The following is a 23301-nucleotide window of genomic DNA, read 5'->3' as shown; positions in this document are numbered from 1 at the left end:
CAAATATACAGGAAAGAATGTTTCCTAACAATTTTTCCTCTAAAATCTATTTTATCTTCGGTTTGGTGCGTATTATTGTCAGTCTGTAAAAGTGGCATACTATTCGGACAACATCGTTCCCAGCAGCGACCTGGGAGTCCAAGATGCATCCAGACATCCTCCTCATGGTGTTCCCGAACCATTTTGGTGGTGTTTCCATCAATTTCTGACCTTTTCCTATGAACCAGACAAGCTCCCCTCTTCAAAGCAGGGGGTGCCTGGTTTAATGCTCAGGTTCTCACATTGACTTCCATTGTGCTCGGGTGCTTGGTAGAGCACCCGAGCATCCCGAGGTGTTCTACTCGAGCATCCGAGCACCTTGGTGCTCGACCAACACTACTCAATATGATATTGAGCACTGTGCACCATAGCTTTTAGTTGGTATTTACAACAGCAGATGAGAGCTTGTTAAGTTTTCACAAATGGCTGCTTGCAGAATCCTGAGACTTTCTGCTAAACATACTGCTCTCCAGAGATTTTTACATCAGATTTTCAACAGGTTTAGATAATGTAAATGGCTTCACATTTCACAAATATAAATTAGAACGAACTGTTAACTCACAGATAAAACTTGGCGCTAAAGATAATAAATACATAATAGATTTTTGAAAACAAAAATATAAAATGTGCAAGGTTTTTCCATTAATATTATGCATGAAAGTATTTCTATTTTATTGTTTATACTATAATGTATCTGTCAAAGTTAAATCTATACAACATCTTGTCTGAGAATTCCCTGGGAAGAGTGAAACTTAAAGGGAATCTGTCACCACGATCTTGAACTATTATTTACTGTAATACATGAGCGGTACTGAATACAAGAAATACATATCGCCATTTTTTATTTCCCTACTGCCCCCCATTCCTCCGCTGTTAAAGCTGCGATCTGGACTCCTTGTTTGCTTATGTATTAGAGCAAATAATACTCTAAAATTGTAGTGACAGATTCCCTTTGAACATTTTCAGGAGAAATTTTCAAAGCAAAATTTTTGTACCCTTAAAATGCCTTCCTATAATCAAAACTTATCCATCCACAGGATAAATAATAATTTTCTGCCTGCATGGGGATCCACTACAAGGACCTCTCCAATAACAAGAATGAGGATCCCGATGGAGCCAACTGCCAACTGTGATACTGAATAGACTCCACAGGACAGAAAATGTTATGTATTATGGTACCTTGTGGGCACAGGAACCTCTGTGAGGGCTCCAAACATGACTGCATCCTTTAGTCGGACAAATGCAATGAATGGATTCTCCAAGAAGTCAACTTCTCCAACAAGGACATTGGAGGCTTCAGCATCTCTTGGCAGCTTCTTCATGAATTTGTTCTTTAGCTAGGAGAAAAAGAGATATAATATGAGTTAGTTGCATGCATATATTTTAAAAATTTTGAGATCATCATTGAGTTTTTTATTTGTACAGTAGCACAACTGCAGCTGGTGGCACATAATTAAAATTGGATGTAAATAAATCAGCAAGCCTCTAAACATGCATGAGTACATGCAGGTGTAAACACATAAACACCCTATATACATAGTAATAACTATGATTCCGACTATGATATTATCTATAAATGAAGGAAATATATATAAAAAAGAAAAAAAAAACACAATGTGAAATGTCAGTACAAGTGATCACACATACCACAAGAGTGACACGTGCTTGAAGTCAACCGCACAAAAAAATAACACAATGCAAAAGTAATCATGGAATCAAATCACATATTTATTGCATAATTAATCGTATTAAGGTCTATTGCAGACGAGCGTGTGCCGATTATGTCCGGATGCGTTGCAGATGCGTTCAATGAAAACTGTGCGATTTCGCAAACAAAGTCATTCAGTTTTGTTTGCGATCGCGTTCAGTTTTTATCGTGCGGGTTATACTGCGTTTTTCACGTGCGTGATAGAAAACTGAATGTTTACAAACAACATCTCTTAGCAACCATCCGTGAAAATTGCATCCGCAAGCAAGTCCGGATTCGATTTTCACGCAGCCCCATTTACTTCTATGAGGCCATCGTTGCGTGAAAATTGCAGAATATAGAACATGCTGCGATTTTCACGCAACGCATAAGTGATGCGTAAATATCACTGCTCATGTACACAGACCCATTGAAATGAACGGGTCTGGATTCCGAGCGGGCGCAATGCGTTTGCATCGCGTATTGCACCCGCGCGGAATACTCGCTCATGTGAAAGGGGCCTAAATGTGTAATACAAAAATAAATAAAAGAAAATGCACGTCTTTGATACTGGGGTCTGGTAAGGTGGGACCCTGTATATGGACAATAATATATTGCATGTGCCTAATTAAATACGAAGGCATAAAATACGGTAATAGTATAGCACTAAGAAAATATATATGAGGCATAGGTTCAAAATGATAGCCAAAGTATGCCCTCTTAACAGGACACCCAGAAGCCCCAACCCAAGTTTTCCTTACATGCTTCTTCTGGGGTAGAAGAGGAAGTATGTGTTGGGACTCCTGAGTGCCCTGTTAGGAAGGTATAACTTTGCTATCATTTGAACCTATGCCTCATGTACACACTGTATACATTTTGTGATACAGGATTTGGCTAGATTTATGTTATATATGCTAAATGTTATTGTTCGCTGTTAGACATTGCTGACCGTTTAATATAGTGGGTGGAACCACTTTACTAGACCCCAGTGTTGTAGCTGTGCATTTGCTTTTTATCTATTTTGTACTGTATGTTTTATTCAGAAAATTTTTATTTGATACTATGATTATTTGTTCATTTTATTAATATTGCAAAAGTGACAAAATAGGGAGGCTCAACACTCAGATGAACGGATAGCGGTGGGTTCACTGCCTAATGGGTCACTCACCCAGTAGAGAATAAAAATATATAGGCAAAGAGAAGCAGGCACACCACCTTCTGGAATAATAGTGGAACACTTGGAAAATGTATTCAATAATGAAATATCACACTTTAAAAAGGCCAATATATATAAAACACTCAATACAATAAAACAATAAATAAAATAAATAAATAAATGTCCCAAATTGAGACCGCACTCTGAATAATGTCAGACTGTTGTATAGTCTCCTGAGATAATGTCTCCTGAAATAGAATGTGGCAAAGATAGATGTGATCCACTTGTTAATGGTTGCCAAATAGAATCGTCTCCATGAGACTCTTACCACTCAGTAGTACCGATGATGTTGATGAATGGTCTACTTGCACGGAGCGGTGAAGGAATGTGGTCACCAGGGCGCTGGACTCTGGACGCTGGATGCTGAGTAGGTAAAAAGCGTGCAGCTTGGAGGACGTGCTCAGGGTAAATAATCACGTACCGGTGAGAGATGCAGTCACCAAAGCGCTGGACGCTAGACGCTGAGTGCTCAGCTCAGAAGACGTACGTTTGGTCAGGTGATCCGGTGAGAGATGCAGTCACCAAAGCGCTGGACGCTAGACGCTAGACGCTGAGTGCTCAGCTCAGAAGACGTACGTTTGGTCAGGTGATCCTATGTGGATGAGTCAGATGATCAGATCAGCTGGTGCAAACGCCCAATCACGTGCTGCACAGGTCCTTATACCATAGTGATAATTTGGCATAGCATGGGTCCAGGTCCTATACTGCAACAAATGGTTATGTCGGCAGATAGCTGTTTCAAAGAATAATTTTCTTTGTCCACGGAATCTTTTGTACTTGGGGTCCGGACCAATACTAGATGTGGAAGTTTGCGTAGTCCGCTAGACGCGTTTCGAGGCTACCTGCCTCTTCCTCAGTAGCTACCAGACTGCGCTCTTCCAAACATTTTATAGGGTACACAATTAAAATCATTAGAGTGATTAATAAAACCTGGGATCAGGTTGAGGAACCAATTAAAACATAAAATGGATTCTAAAATGAAGACAAACATAAAAGCAGACAAATGTCGAAATATCAAGTATTTTTACATATCACACAAACTATATATATATCTTCTATGTGTTTTTCTCTCCAAATATCCACAATCGCAAAAAATACTTATAATAAAGTTGGTATTAGCATAATTCCTTCATAGTGATAGGTCTCAATGCACACATGCATTTCCTGTGCGTTTTTTCATATGTTTTAATGGAGAAAGTTCATATACCCCTTCAATTATTATATATATAAAAATCCCCAATCACGGTTCGCATAGTTATTCGGCAGACAGTATTCTTATAGTAATTCAACAAAAACTTATCATATATTTTTGCACATCTTTCTTCATATGTTTATTCAGAGAAACAACTTTTCAGCTGAATAAACATATGAAGAAAGATGTGCAAAAATATATGATAAGTTTTTGTTGAATTACTATAAGAATACTGTCTGCCGAATAACTATGCGAACCGTGATTGGGGATTTTTATATATATAATAATTGAAGGGGTATATGAACTTTCTCCATTAAAACATATGAAAAAACGCACAGGAAATGCATGTGTGCATTGAGACCTATCACTATGAAGGAATTATGCTAATACCAACTTTATTATAAGTATTTTTTGCGATTGTGGATATTTGGAGAGAAAAACACATAGAAGATATATATACACTGCGTGCAGAATTATTAGGCAAATGAGTATTTTGACCACATCATCCTCTTTATGCATGTTGTCTTACTCCAAGCTGTATAGGCTCGAAAGCCTACTACCAATTAAGCATATTAGGTGATGTGCATCTCTGTAATGAGAAGGGGTGTGGTCTAATGACATCAATACCCTATATTAGGTGTGCATAATTATTAGGCAACTTCCTTTCCTTTGGCAAAATGGGTCAAAAGAAGGACTTGACAGGCTCAGAAAAGTCAAAAATAGTGAGATATCTTGCAGAGGGATGCAGCACTCTTAAAATTGCAAAGCTTCTGAAGCGTGATCATCGAACAATCAAGCGTTTCATTAAAAATAGTCAACAGGGTCGCAAGAAGCGTGTGGAAAAACCAAGGCGCAAAATAACTGCCCATGAACTGAGAAAAGTCAAGCGTGCAGCTGCCAAGATGCCACTTGCCACCAGTTTGGCCATATTTCAGAGCTGCAACATCACTGGAGTGCCCAAAAGCACAAGGTGTGCAATACTCAGAGACATGGCCAAGGTAAGAAAGGCTGAAAGACGACCACCACTGAACAAGACACACAAGCTGAAACGTCAAGACTGGGCCAAGAAATATCTCAAGACTGATTTTTCTAAGGTTTTATGGACTGATGAAATGAGAGTGAGTCTTGATGGGCCAGATGGATGGGCCCGTGGCTGGATTGGTAAAGGGCAGAGAGCTCCAGTCCGACTCAGACGCCAGCAAGGTGGAGGTGGAGTACTGGTTTGGGCTGGTATCATCAAAGATGAGCTTGTGGGGCCTTTTCGGGTTGAGGATGGAGTCAAGCTCAACTCCCAGTCCTACTGCCAGTTTCTGGAAGACACCTTCTTCAAGCAGTGGTACAGGAAGAAGTCTGCATCCTTCAAGAAAAACATGATTTTCATGCAGGACAATGCTCCATCACACGCGTCCAAGTACTCCACAGCGTGGCTGGCAAGAAAGGGTATAAAAGAAGAAAATCTAATGACATGGCCTCCTTGTTCACCTGATCTGAACCCCATTGAGAACCTGTGGTCCATCATCAAATGTGAGATTTACAAGGAGGGAAAACAGTACACCTCTCTGAACAGTGTCTGGGAGGCTGTGGTTGCTGCTGCAAGCAATGTTGATGGTGAACAGATCAAAACACTGACAGAATCCATGGATGGCAGGCTTTTGAGAGTCCTTGCAAAGAAAGGTGGCTATATTGGTCACTGATTTGTTTTTGTTTTGTTTTTGAATGTCAGAAATGTATATTTGTGAATGTTGAGATGTTATATTGGTTTCACTGGTAAAAATAAATAATTGAAATGGGTATATATTTGTTTTTTGTTAAGTTGCCTAATAATTATGCACAGTAATAGTCACCTGCACACACAGATATCCCCCTAAAATAGCTAAAACTAAAAACAAACTAAAAACTACTTCCAAAAATATTCAGCTTTGATATTAATGAGTTTTTTGGGTTCATTGAGAACATGGTTGTTGTTCAATAATAAAATGAATCCTCAAAAATACAACTTGCCTAATAATTCTGCACTCCCTGTATAGTTTGTGTGATATGTAAAAATACTTGATATTTCGACATTTGTCTGCTTTTATGTTTGTCTCCATTTTAGAATCCATTTTATGTTTTAATTGGTTCCTCAACCTGATCCCAGGTTTTATTAATCACTCTAATGATTTTAATTGTGTACCCTATAAAATGTTTGGAAGAGCGCAGTCTGGTAGCTACTGAGGAAGAGGCAGGTAGCCTCGAAACGCGTCTAGCGGACTACGCAAACTTCCACATCTAGTACTGGTCCGGACCCCAAGTACAAAAGATTCCGTGGACAAAGAAAATTATTCTTTGAAACAGCTATCTGCCGACATAACCATTTGTTGCAGTATAGGACCTGGACCCATGCTATGCCAAATTATCACTATGGTATAAGGACCTGTGCAGCACGTGATTGGGCGTTTGCACCAGCTGATCTGATCATCTGACTCATCCACATAGGATCACCTGACCAAACGTACGTCTTCTGAGCTGAGCACTCAGCGTCTAGCGTCCAGCGCTTTGGTGACTGCATCTCTCACCGGATCACCTGACCAAACGTACGTCTTCTGAGCTGAGCACTCAGCGTCTAGCGTCCAGCGCTTTGGTGACTGCATCTCTCACCGGTACGTGATTATTTACCCTGAGCACGTCCTCCAAGCTGCACGCTTTTTACCTACTCAGCATCCAGCGTCCAGAGTCCAGCGCCCTGGTGACCACATTCCTTCACCGCTCCGTGCAAGTAGACCATTCATCAACATCATCGGTACTACTGAGTGGTAAGAGTCTCATGGAGACGATTCTATTTGGCAACCATTAACAAGTGGATCACATCTATCTTTGCCACATTCTATTTCAGGAGACATTATCTCAGGAGACTATACAACAGTCTGACATTATTCAGAGTGCGGTCTCAATTTGGGACATTTATTTATTTATTTTATTTATTGTTTTATTGTATTGAGTGTTTTATATATATTAGCCTTTTTAAAGTGTGATATTTCATTATTGAATAAATTTTCCAAGTGTTCCACTATTATTCCAGAAGGTGGTGTGCCTGCTTCATTTTATTAATATGTTTACTCAAGGATCTAAGTTTTTATTCACAACACAGGCCTATTTGTGTATATTCATATTCAGTATTACGGTTGGATTGAAGTCTACCGTTTCAAAAGAAGTCTTAGAAATTATTTATGTTACGACAGAAAAGACAAACTATATTATCACAATTATTTAAACAGAAAAAGATAGGCAGTAACTGTTGAACCTACATGAGGCACCTCTACCGAAATGATCTAAACCACTTAGAGGTTGTCCAGAATATTCTCCTAATGCTTCCACTGACATATAGATGAGTTTTTATGTTTTGAATAAGGCAACTTTTAAAAAAAACATTTTTTAAATATATGTTGAAGAATCCTGATATACTTCTGCGTTGTAGACTCTGCCAAGAGTACACTCCATAGTTGGATATTGTCAAGGAGTATACATGTGAACTATAACTCATTGGTTAGACACTGAACAATCTATGAGTTCCTCCTCTGAAAAATCATATTTAGAGCCTGGTAAAGGAGACAAAAACATGTCACAAGTAATTGTACCACCAACAAAATGATTTTGAGGGGCCCACTATTAATTTATATAGAACCTGTGCAAATCCACTTTTAAATGGTCTATAATCTTTGTTATTATCACACAGGACATATCATCAGTAAGGTCTAGGGGCAGCCATACCTATTCAGTAGCTGTTGGCCAAACGATTGTTCAGCCGACAGCTACAGTATCTCTTCCAGCTACCTCCCAGCTCCCCCACATATGTACATGTTCGGCCAGGCAAAACGTGTATGTATATTCAGTGGGGAGAGGGGAGAAAGCCACGGCCAGACACTTCTGGTGTCGGCTTTTTTCCAGGGAGTACAAAAGGATAGGGCACAAAAATTGACTTTGCTGATACTTCTCTCCCCCATCATCTGTCGGGGGAGCGTCAGGAGCTCCCTACCCATATTAAACAGTGAGCTGAATCCATCATTCTCAGCAGCTTTGGCTGACAATGCACTAATGTTCATGGGGGCCCTAAAATGTTTTTTATATATCAAGCCAAAAGAAACAAATAGACCCTAATGGTAAGTTATTTACTTCAAAGTCAGGACCAAATAAAGTGATCTACTGGAATTTTACAGTCCATTGTTGTGTCCTAACCTGTGCCCTTCAGAGGATCCTATGGTTCTCTAGTGGGCCACTCTGACCGTGGATCTACAGTATAAAGTGGACAAAAAATATAAACAAAAAAGAGGGTTAATCAAAATATTTTGGGTGTTTGCCCAAAATATATGATAAAGTATGGGCACCAGAGGGGGAAACGTATCAACCTGACTGATGAATAGTAAGGAGTCGTCAGGGAAGGCTACTCAAGTGGTACAAATGTGAAGAATACCTACACATGAGTAAGAAATATACAAGGTGAGCAAGGAGTAGGTAGTCTGGATTTGTGTTTGCACACAACCCACGATACCTCCAGTTCCTGTGCAGTCATGACCCAATAATAAGGCGCCATTTTCTATGGTATAGTCAGGTAATGGTGGTGTTGGTTGGAGGTGCCAGTTAGAGAAATGAGCTACTAGAGGAGTAGCAGACATAAAAAGTATGATAGTGATACAGATTAAATAAAATCCACTATTCAAGATACTGGTAAGATTAAAAATCAAGTAAAGCACATTGACTCACTTCACAGGCGAGGTGATCTGTAGGACAAAGCTCAAGACACCTGCAGACACAACCTCCGCGGCCAGGTTCGCTTCTAGTATGTCAGGATTGATGGCAGCCAGTACATCGTGCTTCAGATCAAGATGTACATTTTATCTACATTGTTCCTGAGGAAGGGGGTATTCTGTTACACCCCCAAAATGCATTTAAAGCCACATTGTGAAAATAAAGGTACTTGATCAGAAGCACGATGTACTGGCTGCCATCATTCTTGACATACTAGAAGTGAACCTGGCTGGGAAGGTTGTGTCAGCAGGTGTCTTGAGCTTTATCCTACAAACCGCCTCATCTGTGAAGTGAGTCAATGTGCTATACTTGATTTTTAATCTTACCAGTATCTTGAATAGTGGATTTTATTTAATCTATATTACTACCATACTTTTTATATCTACTGCTCTTTTAGTAGATCATCTCCCTAACCGGCACCTCCAACCGACACCACCATTACCTGACTATACCATAGGGAGTGGCGCCTTATTAGTGGGTCATCACTGCACAGCAATTGGAGGTATTGTGGGTTATGTGTGCAAACACAAATCCAGACTACCTACTCCTTGCTCATCTTTTATATTTCTACAGTATAAAGCAATAAAAGGGAAAGTTTTGAGGCTGTCTGCCATTTTATATTTATACATGGCTAAGCGCAAATATGGCCAATCCCACTAAAGAAATTTGCTAGTCAGTTCTTTGAATTTACTTGAAACCTGTTGTCACAAGGAGAAAGTATACAATTCACAAGAGCACAGTCGGCACTCCGCTTGACTGATGCGCCGTGAACGTGTCCAGGGTCGACGTTCCGCTTACAAATACATATTATCTAAATTCTTATCTGTTTATTGCCACATCAGAAGAAGATGACGTGTTTCGACTCTACAATCGAGTCTTTCTCAAACAGGTAAATGTATGAAACAGCAGAAATGAAATAGATCGCCGGTTATGACGTCACAAGCCGTGACGTCAGGTTGTCAAGGGAGCAATGTAAACAAAAATATTCACAAGAACTATAGTAGTCAAGGGATTACATGGAGAGCATGCATGGTTATAATGCTGACACTAACTACACCCAAAAGAGGCACGTTTCCTTGCTTGCTATGTATTGACCACTCCAGCATAATTAAGGGCTAATATTTTACCCACCCATACAGGGGAAAAATTCCCCATTAATGGCTTTTTCACATGTAACAGAAATTTTGTGGTGTATCTTTTGAAATGTCCCTGTGGACTCCAATATGTCAGAGAAACATCAACCCGGATGAAAGACAGATTCTGTAAACACATGTCCACGATACGCAAAAAGAATCTGTTACTTCCGATACCGTTCTATTTTGACCAATGCCGCCAGGCCACAATGTTTCCCAACTACATTTTCAAATAATTTAACAGGTATTAGCTCCACGGAGGGGTGGTGACAGAATCAAGAAGATATTGAAAAAGCGGGAAGCCACAGGCTACAGACTCTGGAGCCAAAGGGCTTGAATCGTGATTATGAAATTAGCTGCTTTTTATGATACATTGCGAGCATTATATTTTGTACAGTAACCCTTTTTGTTCCTTTTTTTCACAGAAAACATGAAGGACACTGAGATTATTGCCCTCCCACATCCTTCCATAGTGTTTCGACATGTATCTTTTTTGATGATATTTGAATTGTAGTGCAGTCATTATGTATCTCTTTATCTTATTGTGCTTTCTACATTTATTCTTTTGAGCTCACACACATATATAACGTGCATTACCGATTTCATTCAGCCATTTATGTTTCTAAGTTCTGTAATCTCCACATTATTGCCATTTTGTCAGCATTATAGCCATGCGTGCTCTCCATATAATCCCTCGACTACTATAGTGCTTGTGAATATTTTTGTTTACATTGTTCCCTTGACAACCTGACGTAACGGATTGTGACGTCATAACCGGCGGCCTATTTAATTTCCGCCGTTTCATACATTTACCTGTTTGAGAAAGACTCGATTGTAGAGTCGAAACACGTCATCTTCTTCTGATGTGGCAAAAAATAGATAAGAATTGCATCCATCTTGCGAGTGCCGTTCCCATTCTTGTATTTATAAGGGGAAAGTATAGTCAGGTACTGCTTCCATTTCTACTAGCACAATTTTCATAGCGACAACCAAAGATTTGCCAGAGATCAAACTCATAACCCAAGTAGAAGGTATTTTGAGTGGGTGGAATAATCAGAAATGGAAACCTAACCGTAGATGCTGTAGATGTTCTCAAAAAGAAGAACAAAGAGTGGTGCTAAATAAATATTACATAGCACTGAAGCAACAATTTGGTTATTAACTGTAACAATGACTAACACATCATTTCCCATTGAATTTAAGAATATACTACAAAGTATGTACAGTAAACACCAGATACCCAACATATAAACATTATACAAAGAGTAACACTGGTGGAAATCATCTACAAATGAGACAAGTACAGATATTGGCTATATCTGGGTTAGAGATGAGCGAATTTCATGTTATGAAATTCGTTCATGCTTCGTTTGGTGGTAAAAGCAGAATTGCGTTATGGATCCCGTTACCACGGGCCATAACGCAATTCTATGACTAAATGCATAACGGAATGCCTTTAGAGGCATTCCGTTATTCATTCCGTCATAATAGAAGTCTATGGCCTGAATAACGGATCCGTCCCATTTCCGTTATGCAGGAGAGGACTCTCCTGCATAATGGAAACGGAACGGATCCGTTTTGCAGCCCATAGACTTCTATTATGACGGAATGAATAATGGAATGCCTCTAAAGGCATTTCGTTATGCATTCCATCATAGAATTGTGTTGTGGTCCGTGGTAACGGAATCCATGACGTAATTCACCTTTTACCACCAAACGAAGCGTGAACGAATTTCAAAATATGAAATTTACTCATCTCTAATCTGGGTATTTATAGCGTAATTCCTCAAGTACAATATAAATGATGATTAATGTAGAAAGCAATGTACACACCAATGTTTAATGTCAGGAAGTTCATCTATTCATCAGAAACCGCTTCCTTATCTATGGGAGGAGTATGGTATTGCTGCTCATTCAAACTCAAGTGAATGGGGTTAATCTGTAATACCATATAGCCCATAGACTACTGCGTCACTGTTCCTGTTAAAAATTAAAAAAGCCTTTGTCCTAATCTCATATAACCCCTTTTATATGTGATCACATCCAGTGTTCTCAAAATTTTATTTATAGGGTTTTGGTGAAACTCTTTAATAACCTATAGTATATTGTTCACTCTACCAATAGTTATCATGCAGTGCCAGAGATGCAAATTCTCTCACCTGTTTCTGCTTCATAAGCTGAAATTTGTGGGCCTACAAAATGTTACAATTTAGCTAACAGTACATTACATTAAAATGTGAATTCCAATAAAAACAAAAGCATATCATTTTAGAAAGAGATCAGTAGGCCATCAATAGATGAGCATAAATAAAACACACCAACTCCATATTAAAGTTGTGGGCAGACGCTATGGAGAAACACCGAAGGTTAGAAATTTAAAGGGAACTTGTCAGGTCTCCTCCGGATACTGTATTTCTTTAGTTTTTTTCTTATGTTTTAGTAAATACTAACTTTGGAGCACTTTTTCTTAGAACCCTACCTTGAAATGTATGCTTAAAATGGTTTTCTGACATTTTGCTTATCCTCCGGATAGATCATCAGCATCTGATTGGTAGGCGTCTGACACTCGAGACCCCGCCGATCAGCTGTTTAAGAAGGCACTGGCTCTCCTGTAAGCACCATGGCATTCTCTGTGCTCACCAAGCACAGCACCGTACATTTTACAGTGCCTTTGGATGGTATCGCACTCAGCCTCATTCACTTCAATGGGGCTGAGCTGTGCCTAGGCCTTGTGACTGTTGAATGGGTCATCACTGGCCTAGGAAAAGCTGAGCAAAGGCAGAAGCGCTACTGCGAGTGCCTCTGCCTTCTCAAACAGCTGACCAACGTTGGTCCTGGGTGTCAGACCCCCACCTATCAGATCAGATGACCTATACAGATGTTGAAAGCGAGACATTTTACAATTGCATGAAAAAAAAAACTCATTTAGAGCTTGATGGCAGCAAAGCTTCTCAAAAAAGTTGGGACAGAACCAACAAAAGGCAAAAAGAAAAAGTGGCACTAAAAAAAAACAACTGTAGGAAAAATGTATTACTAAGTCACATGACACAAAGAGAGCATGTTAGAGAGGTAGTCTCTCAGAAGCAAAGATGAGCACAGATTCATCAATCTGCAAACAATCTTTATCTAAAAATTGTGGAACAATTTCCAATTTTTTTTCCTCAATGCAAAATAACAAAGAGTTTGAACGTACGTACCACCATCTACAGTACATAATTTCATCAAAATATTCAGAGAATATGGAAAAATCTATGTGTGCAAGGGATAAGGCAGAAGGTCAATACTGTATGTTTATGATCTACAGGCCCTCAGGCAGCACTGCATTAAATACAGGCAAGATTCAGCTCTGGAAATCACTGCATGGGCTCAGGAACACTTCCAGAAATCACTGTCTGTGGACACAGTCTGCCGTGCAGTCCACAAATGCAAGTTAAAGCTGTATCATGCAAAGAAGAAGCCATATGTCAACATGATCAGAAACACTGCTGTCTCTTCTGGGCCAAAGCTCATTTAAAATAGACTGAGGTAAAATGGAAAACTGTTCTGTGGTCAGAGGAATCAAAATTTGAAATAATTTTTTAAAACTACAGACACAATGGTCTACAGACTCAAGAGGAGAGGAACCATCCAGCTTGTTATCAGTGCACAGTTCAAAAGCCTGCATCTCTGATGGTATGGGGTTTCATTAGTGCCTATGGCATGGACAGCTTACACATCTGGAAAGACACTATAAATGCTGAACAGTATATAGCAGTTTTAGAACAACATACACTCCCACCCAGACAACTTCTCTTTTAGGGAAGACCTTGCATATTTGAGCAAGACAATGCAAAAACCACATACTGCATCCATCACAACAGCATGGCTTTACAGAAGAAGAGTCCGGGTGCTGAACTGGCTGCCTGCAGACTATGACCTTTCCCAAATAGAAAGCATTTGGCGCATCATTAAATAAAAAAATTTGCAGAACTAGAACTGTTGAGCAGATAGAATCCTACATCAGACAAAAATGGGACAACATTCCTCTCCCAATACTCCAGCAATTGTTCACCTCACTTCCCTGACATTTACTGACTGTAGTTAAAAAAAGAGGGGATGCTACACAATGGTAAAAAGCCCTTGTCCCAAAATTTTTGAGATGTGTCATTGCCATCATGTACTATAAAATGGTAAAATGTCTCACTTTCAACATCTGATATGTGTTCTATGATGTACTGTGACTAAAACATGGGTCTAGGAGATTTGCAAATCATTGCATTCAGTTTTTTTTATATTTATTATACATTTTACCCAGTATCTCAACTTTTTTCAAAGTAGGGTTGTACTAAAACAGGCATGTAAGAAGAGCTAACAGACCTCGATAAAGTGAGAATACAGTATATTTGAGAGGTGGAATTAAACAGTATAATTCTCAGGTCAATTATTGGGGAACTAAAGTTACTACGAATGTTCACTCCAATAATAGGCCTGTGCAAATGTGCTGCCGATCTTTCATGCAACACATTAAATCATGGCTTACGGGCAGCAGATTGTGCTGTGTAAACAGCGATCAGCTAACCAGAAACAATGAATCTGAACGAGGACGAGCGAATAATAATTCCTCTGTTAGGAAAGAATTGCCAAATGGGTGATACTAGTTGGGGATGGGAGGTGTCCCTGCAGAGTCTTATACCATCAATCAGTGCTGCCAAAGCAGAGACACACCTCCAACTGGTAACACTCATTTAGTAATTCTTTCATAAACGTTTAGTATGAATAACAGAGAAACTCCACAATTCCATGGCGAATGCAAGCAGGTACTAAAACAGACAGGTAATCTTTAAAAGTGGTTTTCCTATTATTGTCTATTGGTACATATGGACATCATAGAGAAGATCCACCGCTTGAGGCTTGAGTATGGAGAGCCACTAAAAAGCAGTGGTTCCTCTCTGGAGGAAACAAGCCATCTATGTATTACATCTGAATAGCAGCCATGTAACACTAAACCCTATATATTTCCCCTGCAGCAGCCACTGCAGGAGAAATATCTGTCTGGTCATATCAGCTATATGCAAGGGAGTCCCCAAAGTGGCAGATTCCCTATTAAAGGGGTCATCTTTGATGAGACAACTCCTTATAGTTGGGCAACTAAAGGAAAGTAAAAACTTGCCAAGATGGAACACTGTCCAAAAGATTCTCTACATTTTCCTACTGGTAAAACACTGAAAGAAAACCAGGTCAGAGACTGAATATTCCTTTTCTTGATGTCTTATTTAACTGCAGGATGGTTGTAGACTATTATAACACATCCCGTATAATTCTAGTCCACAGACAGGAATTCATGTTGTCCACACTGAGGGAGTGATATGATAATATTGTCTCTTAAAGGGGTGGTCCAAGATTTTGATATTGATGGCCTAGCCTCAAATTAGGTCATCAACATGTGATTGGTGAGTGTCCAGCTCCTGACACCCCTGATGATCAGCTGTTTAAAGAGGCTGCAGTGCTCCAGGGACATCACATACATTGGTCATGGCTCAGCTCAAGTGAATGGGTCTGAGCTGCAGTATACTCCACTATACTATACTATACTATACTATGTACAGCACTGTGCTTGGTAAGCTGTGAAGAGGTCACAGCAATCGCTGGAGCACTGTGGTCTCTTCAAATATATGATTGGCAGGGGTGCCGGAAGTTGGACCCGCAACGATCAGATATTGATGACCTATCCTGAGGATAAGCAATCAATATCAAATTCCTGGAAAACCCCTTTAAATAAATGTCTTATTATGTGAGCTCTCAGTTTCCCTTTGTCCAGTATTAAATTTTGTTCCCAAAACATTTTGTGTGACAAATACTTTAACAGAGGACATCTGTCATTGAACTGTTATTATACAGTATATGGAACCACAGTATAAGTTCATAAAGTCTACTAAAATGAACGTAAACTACTTAAAAGATTCCGGAGTTGTGATTAATTCATCCGAGGCGAACAGGAACACTCTACTTGAATTATAAATAAGCGTTGATATGGTAACACATGAAGAAAAAGCCTGCAAAAACAAGCTCATGGAGACATTCCATCTCTTCGTTTCTAGTACTGTCTACTGTGACTCCCTCAGTGTATTCACATCCTTCCAGGGTGTCTTTTGTCGCTACAAGAGACTATTTGTACAGGTCTGCAATGTGTAAATGAGTTGTCAGTATGCCGAGGTGACCATCAAGAATTGTTACATCTTACTACTTTGTAGTCTGGACTGCTGAAGGTTATTCATATGCCAAGTTCAGTCCCTGGCAGGGCCAATATCAGAGCCCCACAGGATGTGCCTTCCTGTCAATCTACTTTAAAGAGGTAGCCACACAGCCATCTTCTGCTTATCCCAATCTCTTTAAGCAAGGGAGGGCATACAGTAGTTGACAATGTCTGAAAGGCACAATGGCAAGCTGAGACATACAAAGGGGATTGGCCATGCATGTAACTGTATGGGGCCCTGGTCCCTGACTCCAAAGATAATGGTATTCACACCAAAGATAATAGTGTTCACATCTAGCTCTATTAGTAATGTGCAAATAACAGGCTTCTTTTCAAAGAGACAGCAAACCATCAATTAGATGAAGATTCTTTTATTGAATTAAACATTAATGTATCATAGTGTATAGTGAATATATATGGAAGCGTTTCAGATGTGTAAGTCATCCTTGGTCAGGCCTGAGGAAGGACGTTCATACAGTATGTGAAACATTGTGAAGAGTTGCAATGCCTGTTAAAGCTTTGGAAAATGACTAAGGGGTAGCCAATTCCACTAGGTTTAACTACAGAGACAATCATCTTTCTCTTAGAAGAGAGCTAATCTGACTAGACGATGGCTGAAAACCTGTTCTGGTCATGCCTGGCTCCTAATATACCTGTTTTTAACTCAATGACAGCAAGCTTAGATCTTAAATGGGTTGTGCTATCTCTGGCAGTCCCATAGAAAATAAATGAAGTGGCAGGGCACATGCTTGAGCAGATTGAAATATGGTTGTATAGGAAAAGATTCAGTAAAACTTGCATTTTATACATTTAAATTCCTGCTCCTTCTGGGCTTTGAAGTCAATGAGGAGATCCTACCAGTGATTGACAGCTTTCCTTCTATGACCGTCCATATACAGATGGCTGTCAATCACTGACAGGACCCCCTTTTTGACTCTACAGTCCAAAAAGAGAAGGAATTTAAATAAATTAAATACAACTTATACTGAATGTTTTACCAGAAATCTATATATAAATCTGCTCAGGTCATACTGCTCAACAACATGCTGCCAGCAGCTCAAACAGGGCTCATTCAGACGACCATAAGGGTTCCGTGCCTGTATTGCGGACCACAAATGACCCATTGACTTGAATGGGTCCGCAATCAGCAAGATACGGCAAAAGATAGGACATGTCCTATCTTTTGCAGAGCAGAGGCGCGGATCGCAAGCCCATGGAAACACTACAAAGTGCTTCTGTGGGCTTTCGGATCACAGACCCATTGAATGCCGGTGCCCGTACACTGCAGTCCATTATTTGTCGTCCACAGCACGGCCACGGATCCTTTACGTTTGTGTGTATGAGCCCTTAAAATGAGGAATTGAAACACTAAGGGGGTAATTTATTAAGCTGAAATACGCCTATAGCTAGTTGTGCCGTAATCTGCGACTTCTCCCAGTTCACGCCAGTTCCAAAAAGAAGTGGGCGTGGTATGGGCAATCAGTTTTAGGCATAGAAAATGGTCTAAATGTAAGACAGCTCGGAAACTGTCATACATTTGGAACTGGCGCTGGATGCACCTAAGTTATGGAGAGGCCTGCTCCTCTTCATAACTTCGGAAGAACCACTGCCAGTTTAGGGGTTTATTAAGACCGGCATCTAAAATGTGCATCTAAAATGTGCCCCTAGGTATGTCTCATGTTTCATCTTTCATGAAAACTGAAAAAAATCACTTTAAATGGCAATTATGAGTAAGATTTTTCATATATATCACAAATATCATAGTCTTTGTCTCACAAAACTAAAAATAACTACAGTACATGATAATAAGAATGCAGCATAACTTAATCTGTGCTGATTTTCTTCTTCAGACATGCCTCATATCAAGCAATAAAACCTTGAACTATATCTGTTAGAGAATTTGGGCCATCAAAGTAAGGCTGGCCGTGTTCAGAGCTAAGTGGAAAAATAACTTCTTCTGCCAGCAGGTGCAGGAAAGAAAAGTACAGGATTACAGTAATATCGTTTTAAGAGAAAGTGTAAGGATGAGCTGTAACGAAACGCCTAGCACCCCGACCGGGTACCTCCGTCGATAGATGCTCCTAGTGCTTCCAGAGAACTCCAAGCACTCCACTTGACACCGTCAGCACTGCAGACCCCTGCAGGTCTCGCTGTCTCCTACCCACCCTGGACCTACGCCAAGGCTCCATGCTCCAGTGGGTGAACCTCTCCTAAATGCAGAGACAGAAACCAGGAACAAGCTCTTACAAGAGCTTATACTCAGGGGAGTATTATGATATAGCAATCCCCAAGAGTGTAGTTATCCCATCCCCCAAACATGAGCCAAGACTTCATAAAGGGGCAAAGCAGGAACTCTTTAATGGGTAATTTTTCAGCCTTTTATGCAGGTCTCCTAGCAAGGGACACTCCCCCTGGGGCCCTTGTAAAAGACTGTGACAGTTTATATTTTAGCCAATCACATGCATTTACAGTATTGAAACCCTCCCAGCAATTGTACACAAAATCCCCTTCCCTCTGTCTGTAACGCAATCAACAAAATACAATGGGCATTGTCTGAGACGCAATTAACTAACACACTGGCATTGTCTGAGACGCAATCCACAAAATACAATTGACAAACGTAATGGGCTAACTTAATCACTACCAAACAGAAAACACACATTTTTCCCAACACACAGAAAACACCTCAAAACGCCACACATCCCCATAATGTATACATCCATGGATAGCTCTGATCTGGGTGAACAACATATCCAAAAAAATCACCCAGATCCGAGCAGGGGTTCCCGAATTCCATGGAAGTCACATTTGGCCGGCCGCAAGCATGGCTTTCCTGCCCAAAACAGTTCCACAGATTTAAGCTGTGCGGCCGGTCTGTCTTCTCCTTCAAAGTTAGTATGGGCCATAATCCTGGGGCAAGAGTCTGGAAAACAGCCCCCTCCAAAACACTGTGGCGAGGTTGGTTTCGCCACACATCTCCCCCTCCCAGGTAAGACTAACCAGATACCTGACCTCACGCCGGTCAGTACCTGAGTTAGTCTGGCAGTCCACCCACAACCCAATACTGGACCTGTTGAATTTTGGGGCCTGGCTCTGTTCTGTATGTCCCCAGCTGTTGAGTGGGTATCTGCTACTCCTTGCTTCATTGTTGTTATCTAGCTTGGAGCTGTAGGTACTTGGTGGGCAGAGGCCGACTGCGCTCTGCCCAGATGCCAGCTCTTCCGCTGGGGTAGCCTGTGGGAAGTCCGGCTCTGGAGAAGAGGATAGGGGAGGGCAGAGGCAGACTGCGCTCTGCCCAGATGCCAGCTCTTCCGCTGGGGTAGCCTGTGGGAAGTCCAGCTCTGGAGAAGAGGATAGGGGAGGGCAGAGGCCGACTGTGCTCTGCCCAGATGCCAGCTCTTCCGCTGGGATGAGGTCAGGGAATCCTACCCCCAGGACCTTGTTGCGGATCAGTTGGGGAGAGGAGGGATCGCTTACCTTCTCCTCCTGGCATTCCTGCGGGGTTGGTGGGGACTCTGTACCGGCCGTCCAGCATCCCGGTAGGCCTGGTGCAGAGACGGCGGTCCCATCTGCATCATTGGAGTTAGGGGTGCTGTCCCCCTGTGGTTGGGGAGAGAGACCAGTTGTCTCCTCTCCCTTCAAAATACACTGCCGCTGGGGAGTGAGACCCACTGTCTCCACTACCAGTGATGCTGGTTGTTGCAGAGATGAGGGACCGACAATCTCCTCTCCCTGTACTCCCAGTGGCAGTTGGGGATCTGGGCCGCTTCCCCAGCCACCCTGTTGGGCCGGTGGAGTGACTACGGTCCCATCTCGACCTGCCGACTGGGGTTCCTCCCAGTACCAGTCTATGAAGTCCCCTACCTCCACAGTTGGTGAGGAAGTAGGGGATACCTCAGCTGTGACTTGCCAGGGGTAGGGCTGCAGGTCTGGGCCTGGTATCCAACTGTCTTGTATCTTGCGCTGGGCTTGAATGGAGCGAAACAACTGTTGATAATCTTGCTCCAGCTCCCACTCCTTTTGGACCAGAAAGGTCAGATCTGCCCTCACCCCACTAGTTGTAGGCCAATTGTGCAAGTCCCCCCTGTAGTCAGTAATGTCCCAAAATCTAGACTCTTCTGTGCTCCCAAAGTCAATGTCTTCAAAAGACTCCCACAATAAACCAGGGCAATTATTTTCCTCACCCTCGGGCTTGGCGTACTCCTCCATCCATGGAGACTGTCGTACTGTGTCCCACCATAGTGCTTGCTAAGCGTCATCCAGCCAGGTTTCCTGCCATACCAGTGTCTCAAGCTCTGACACCCACTCCGTCAATGGTTGCTCTCCCAGTAGAGGTAGTCGCAGCGCCAATCGCATTTGTAATCTCTGCTCCTCACTGGGAAGACTCTCACCCCTCCGACGCTGCACGTCCTCCAGGGCCTGGTGCCATACGCCTTTCCGCTCGGCATCCCTGTAATCCGGGTGATCTTCCTCATGGAATGCTGTGCAGGAACCAACGGCATCCATATTGCTGTAGCCAGGGGCGCTGTACGGATACTAGCGTTGCCCTCAATTTTGTAAATCCACAAACGGCTGCTTCTCCTCTCACTAGGACGCCATCCCACTGCTTGCCACCAATGTAACGGAACGCCTAGCACCCCGACCGGGTACCTCCGTCGATAGGTGCTCCTAGTGCTTCCAGAGGACTCCAAGCACTCCACTTGACACCGTCAGCACTGCAGACCCCACGAACCGCCGAAGCTTGGTGGAGGTCTCGCCATCTCCTACCCACCCCGGACCTACACCAAGGCTCCAGTGGGTGAACCTCTCCTAAATGCAGAGACAGGAACCAGGAACAAGCTCTTACAAGAGCTTATACTCAGGGGAGTATTATGATATAGCAATCCCCAAGAGTGTAGTTATCCCATCCCCCAAACATGAGCCAAGACTTCATAAAGGGGCAAAGCAGGAACTCTTTAATGGGTTATTTTTCAGTCTTTTATGCAGGTCTCCTAGCAAGGGACACTCCCTCTGGGGCCCTTGTAAAAGACTGTGACAGTTTATATTTTAGCCAATCACATGCATTTACAGTATTGAAACCCTCCCAGCAATTGTACACAAAATCCCCTTCCCTCTGTCTGTAACGCAATCAACAAAATACAATAGGCATTGTCTGAGACACAATTAACTAACACACTGGCATTGTCTGAGACGCAATCCACAAAATACAATTACCAAACGTAATGGGCTAACTTAATCACTATCAGACAGAAAACACACATTTTTCCCAACACACAGAAAACACCTCAAAACCCCACACATCCCCATAATGTATACATCCATAGATAGCTCTGATCTGGGTGAACAACATATCCAAAAATCACCCAGATCCGAGCAGGGGTTCCCGATCTGTCTTCTCCTTCAAAGTTAGTATGGGCCATAATCCTGGGGCAAGAGGCTGGCAAACAGCCCCCTCCAAAACACTGTGGCGAGGTTGGTTTCGCCACATGAGCCTAAGAATCTCAGTTATATATACATGTAGAGCTAGTCAGAAAGATTTACAAATTTCTTTGAGTCTGATTCTTGTGATTCAGCAATCAGATTTGAATCAGTCTGAAGTTTGAATCTAATCAAAAGTGTCCCACTTGCCATAAAAAGTTGTGTTTGATACTCTGGGGTCTCCAACCCCTTTCAAGTTCTTTAATGCAAGGACAGCATTAGTTATGTCAAAGTGACAGCAACATCTATGGTAGTAGGTAAATGGATGGTAGAGGGTGGTAACAAACATTAAAAAGACAAATTGCAATGTCTGATCTTTAAAAATGGCAGATGCCATTCTGAGCGGTTCATCAGAAATGAATGTCAAAAGCTTTGGATTAGCTGAAATCTAAAGCTTTTGGGAAAGTTGTATTGAACTCTTTTTTTTAGAATCAATTTTCTGATTTCTAATTAACAATTCTCACAAAAACGCTTTTGACAACTTCTTAAAGGGGTTGTCTCATCTCTCAAAATGTGGTCGTTGGACCATGGCCCGACTATTGAAGCCCAGGACTATTGAGCAAATGGAGATCCATGAATTAATGACAAACAGTCATACCAACCAAGATTAAGCTTGGATTAAAGGGAGTGATAAGGCAAACACTAAGGAGTTTAGGGCTGGGCCTATGTACAGTAGCAGTCAATACCACCCTAGAAAAAGATACTGAAGTGGCTGGAAATGTGTAGACCGCCCAAGGTTCCCAGACAGGACAGTTAGTTTCTCATTGATTATGTAGTGGTTCATTTGTCACTTTAGTTCAGAATAGTCAAGAGTTTGCTGCTACCAAGCTTTCTTATGATCTAGCAGCAATAAAATTGTATAATTTTGATCATTGTTTTCTTCTGATCTACTGCTCAGAGGGGTTTTCAAGGTATGTGGTGCCCACTCTCCCATGATGTAGAATTAGTAATAGTAAAAATGCTGGATTTCCACCATTTCTCATACATGCTGGCAACACACCTTTTCACAAGCTATGGGTTACAGATAAACATGCAATGATATGAAATAAAAGTCTGGATAAATTAATTAGCTCTGAGCAGTTATTAGCGCTGACTTGATCCCAAGTGGCACATCACTGCTGGGTCACAGGCTGCTTGAGGATACATCACCACTAAGGCCAGTCATTGGCAGAAGCAGTGCACATGACCCAATTGGTGCAGAAGTTGACGGACAGAGAAAGTCCATAGACTTTTCTGTCAATGGAGCTGTGAAGGGCTTGTTTATTGTAAAATTATGTGATGTTTTCATTGGTATCATTTTGGATTAAATATGACTTATTGATCACTTTTATTTCATTTTTTTGGGAGAGGAGATGAACAAAAAACTGGAACTGATTTTCAGTCGGCAAAATTTATGCGACAATATCCAGAATGTGTAAGTGCAGCTACTGTATATAGTTCCAATGACATAATGATGTGTCTTGCATTGTTAAAGAGATTGTCAGGGCTCTAGACATTGAGCTATTGGCTGCTGAGAACAGCTGGGTTTGGTGGGGATGCCAG

At 41.4% G+C, this 23301-nt stretch overlaps 1 protein-coding gene across 4 annotated transcripts in view; it reads right to left on the bottom strand.

The window, feature by feature from the left end:
• SLC4A4 (solute carrier family 4 member 4) overlaps positions 1-23301 on the bottom strand; it is a 283730-nt gene that overhangs the window by 68917 nt on the left and 191512 nt on the right. For all 4 annotated transcript variants that reach the window (XM_040418121.1, XM_040418118.1, XM_040418119.1 and 1 more), the window contains one exon: positions 1219-1376. In XM_040418121.1, coding sequence (XP_040274055.1) covers positions 1219-1376 — 158 coding nt within the window. The remainder of the gene's footprint in view (positions 1-1218; positions 1377-23301) is intronic.

Source organism: Bufo bufo, chromosome 2, assembly GCF_905171765.1.
Source record: "Bufo bufo chromosome 2, aBufBuf1.1, whole genome shotgun sequence".
Lineage (NCBI taxonomy): Eukaryota > Metazoa > Chordata > Amphibia > Anura > Bufonidae > Bufo > Bufo bufo.
Note: the sequence above shows the minus strand (reverse complement) of the source record. Positions and strands in the feature narration are given on the sequence as shown.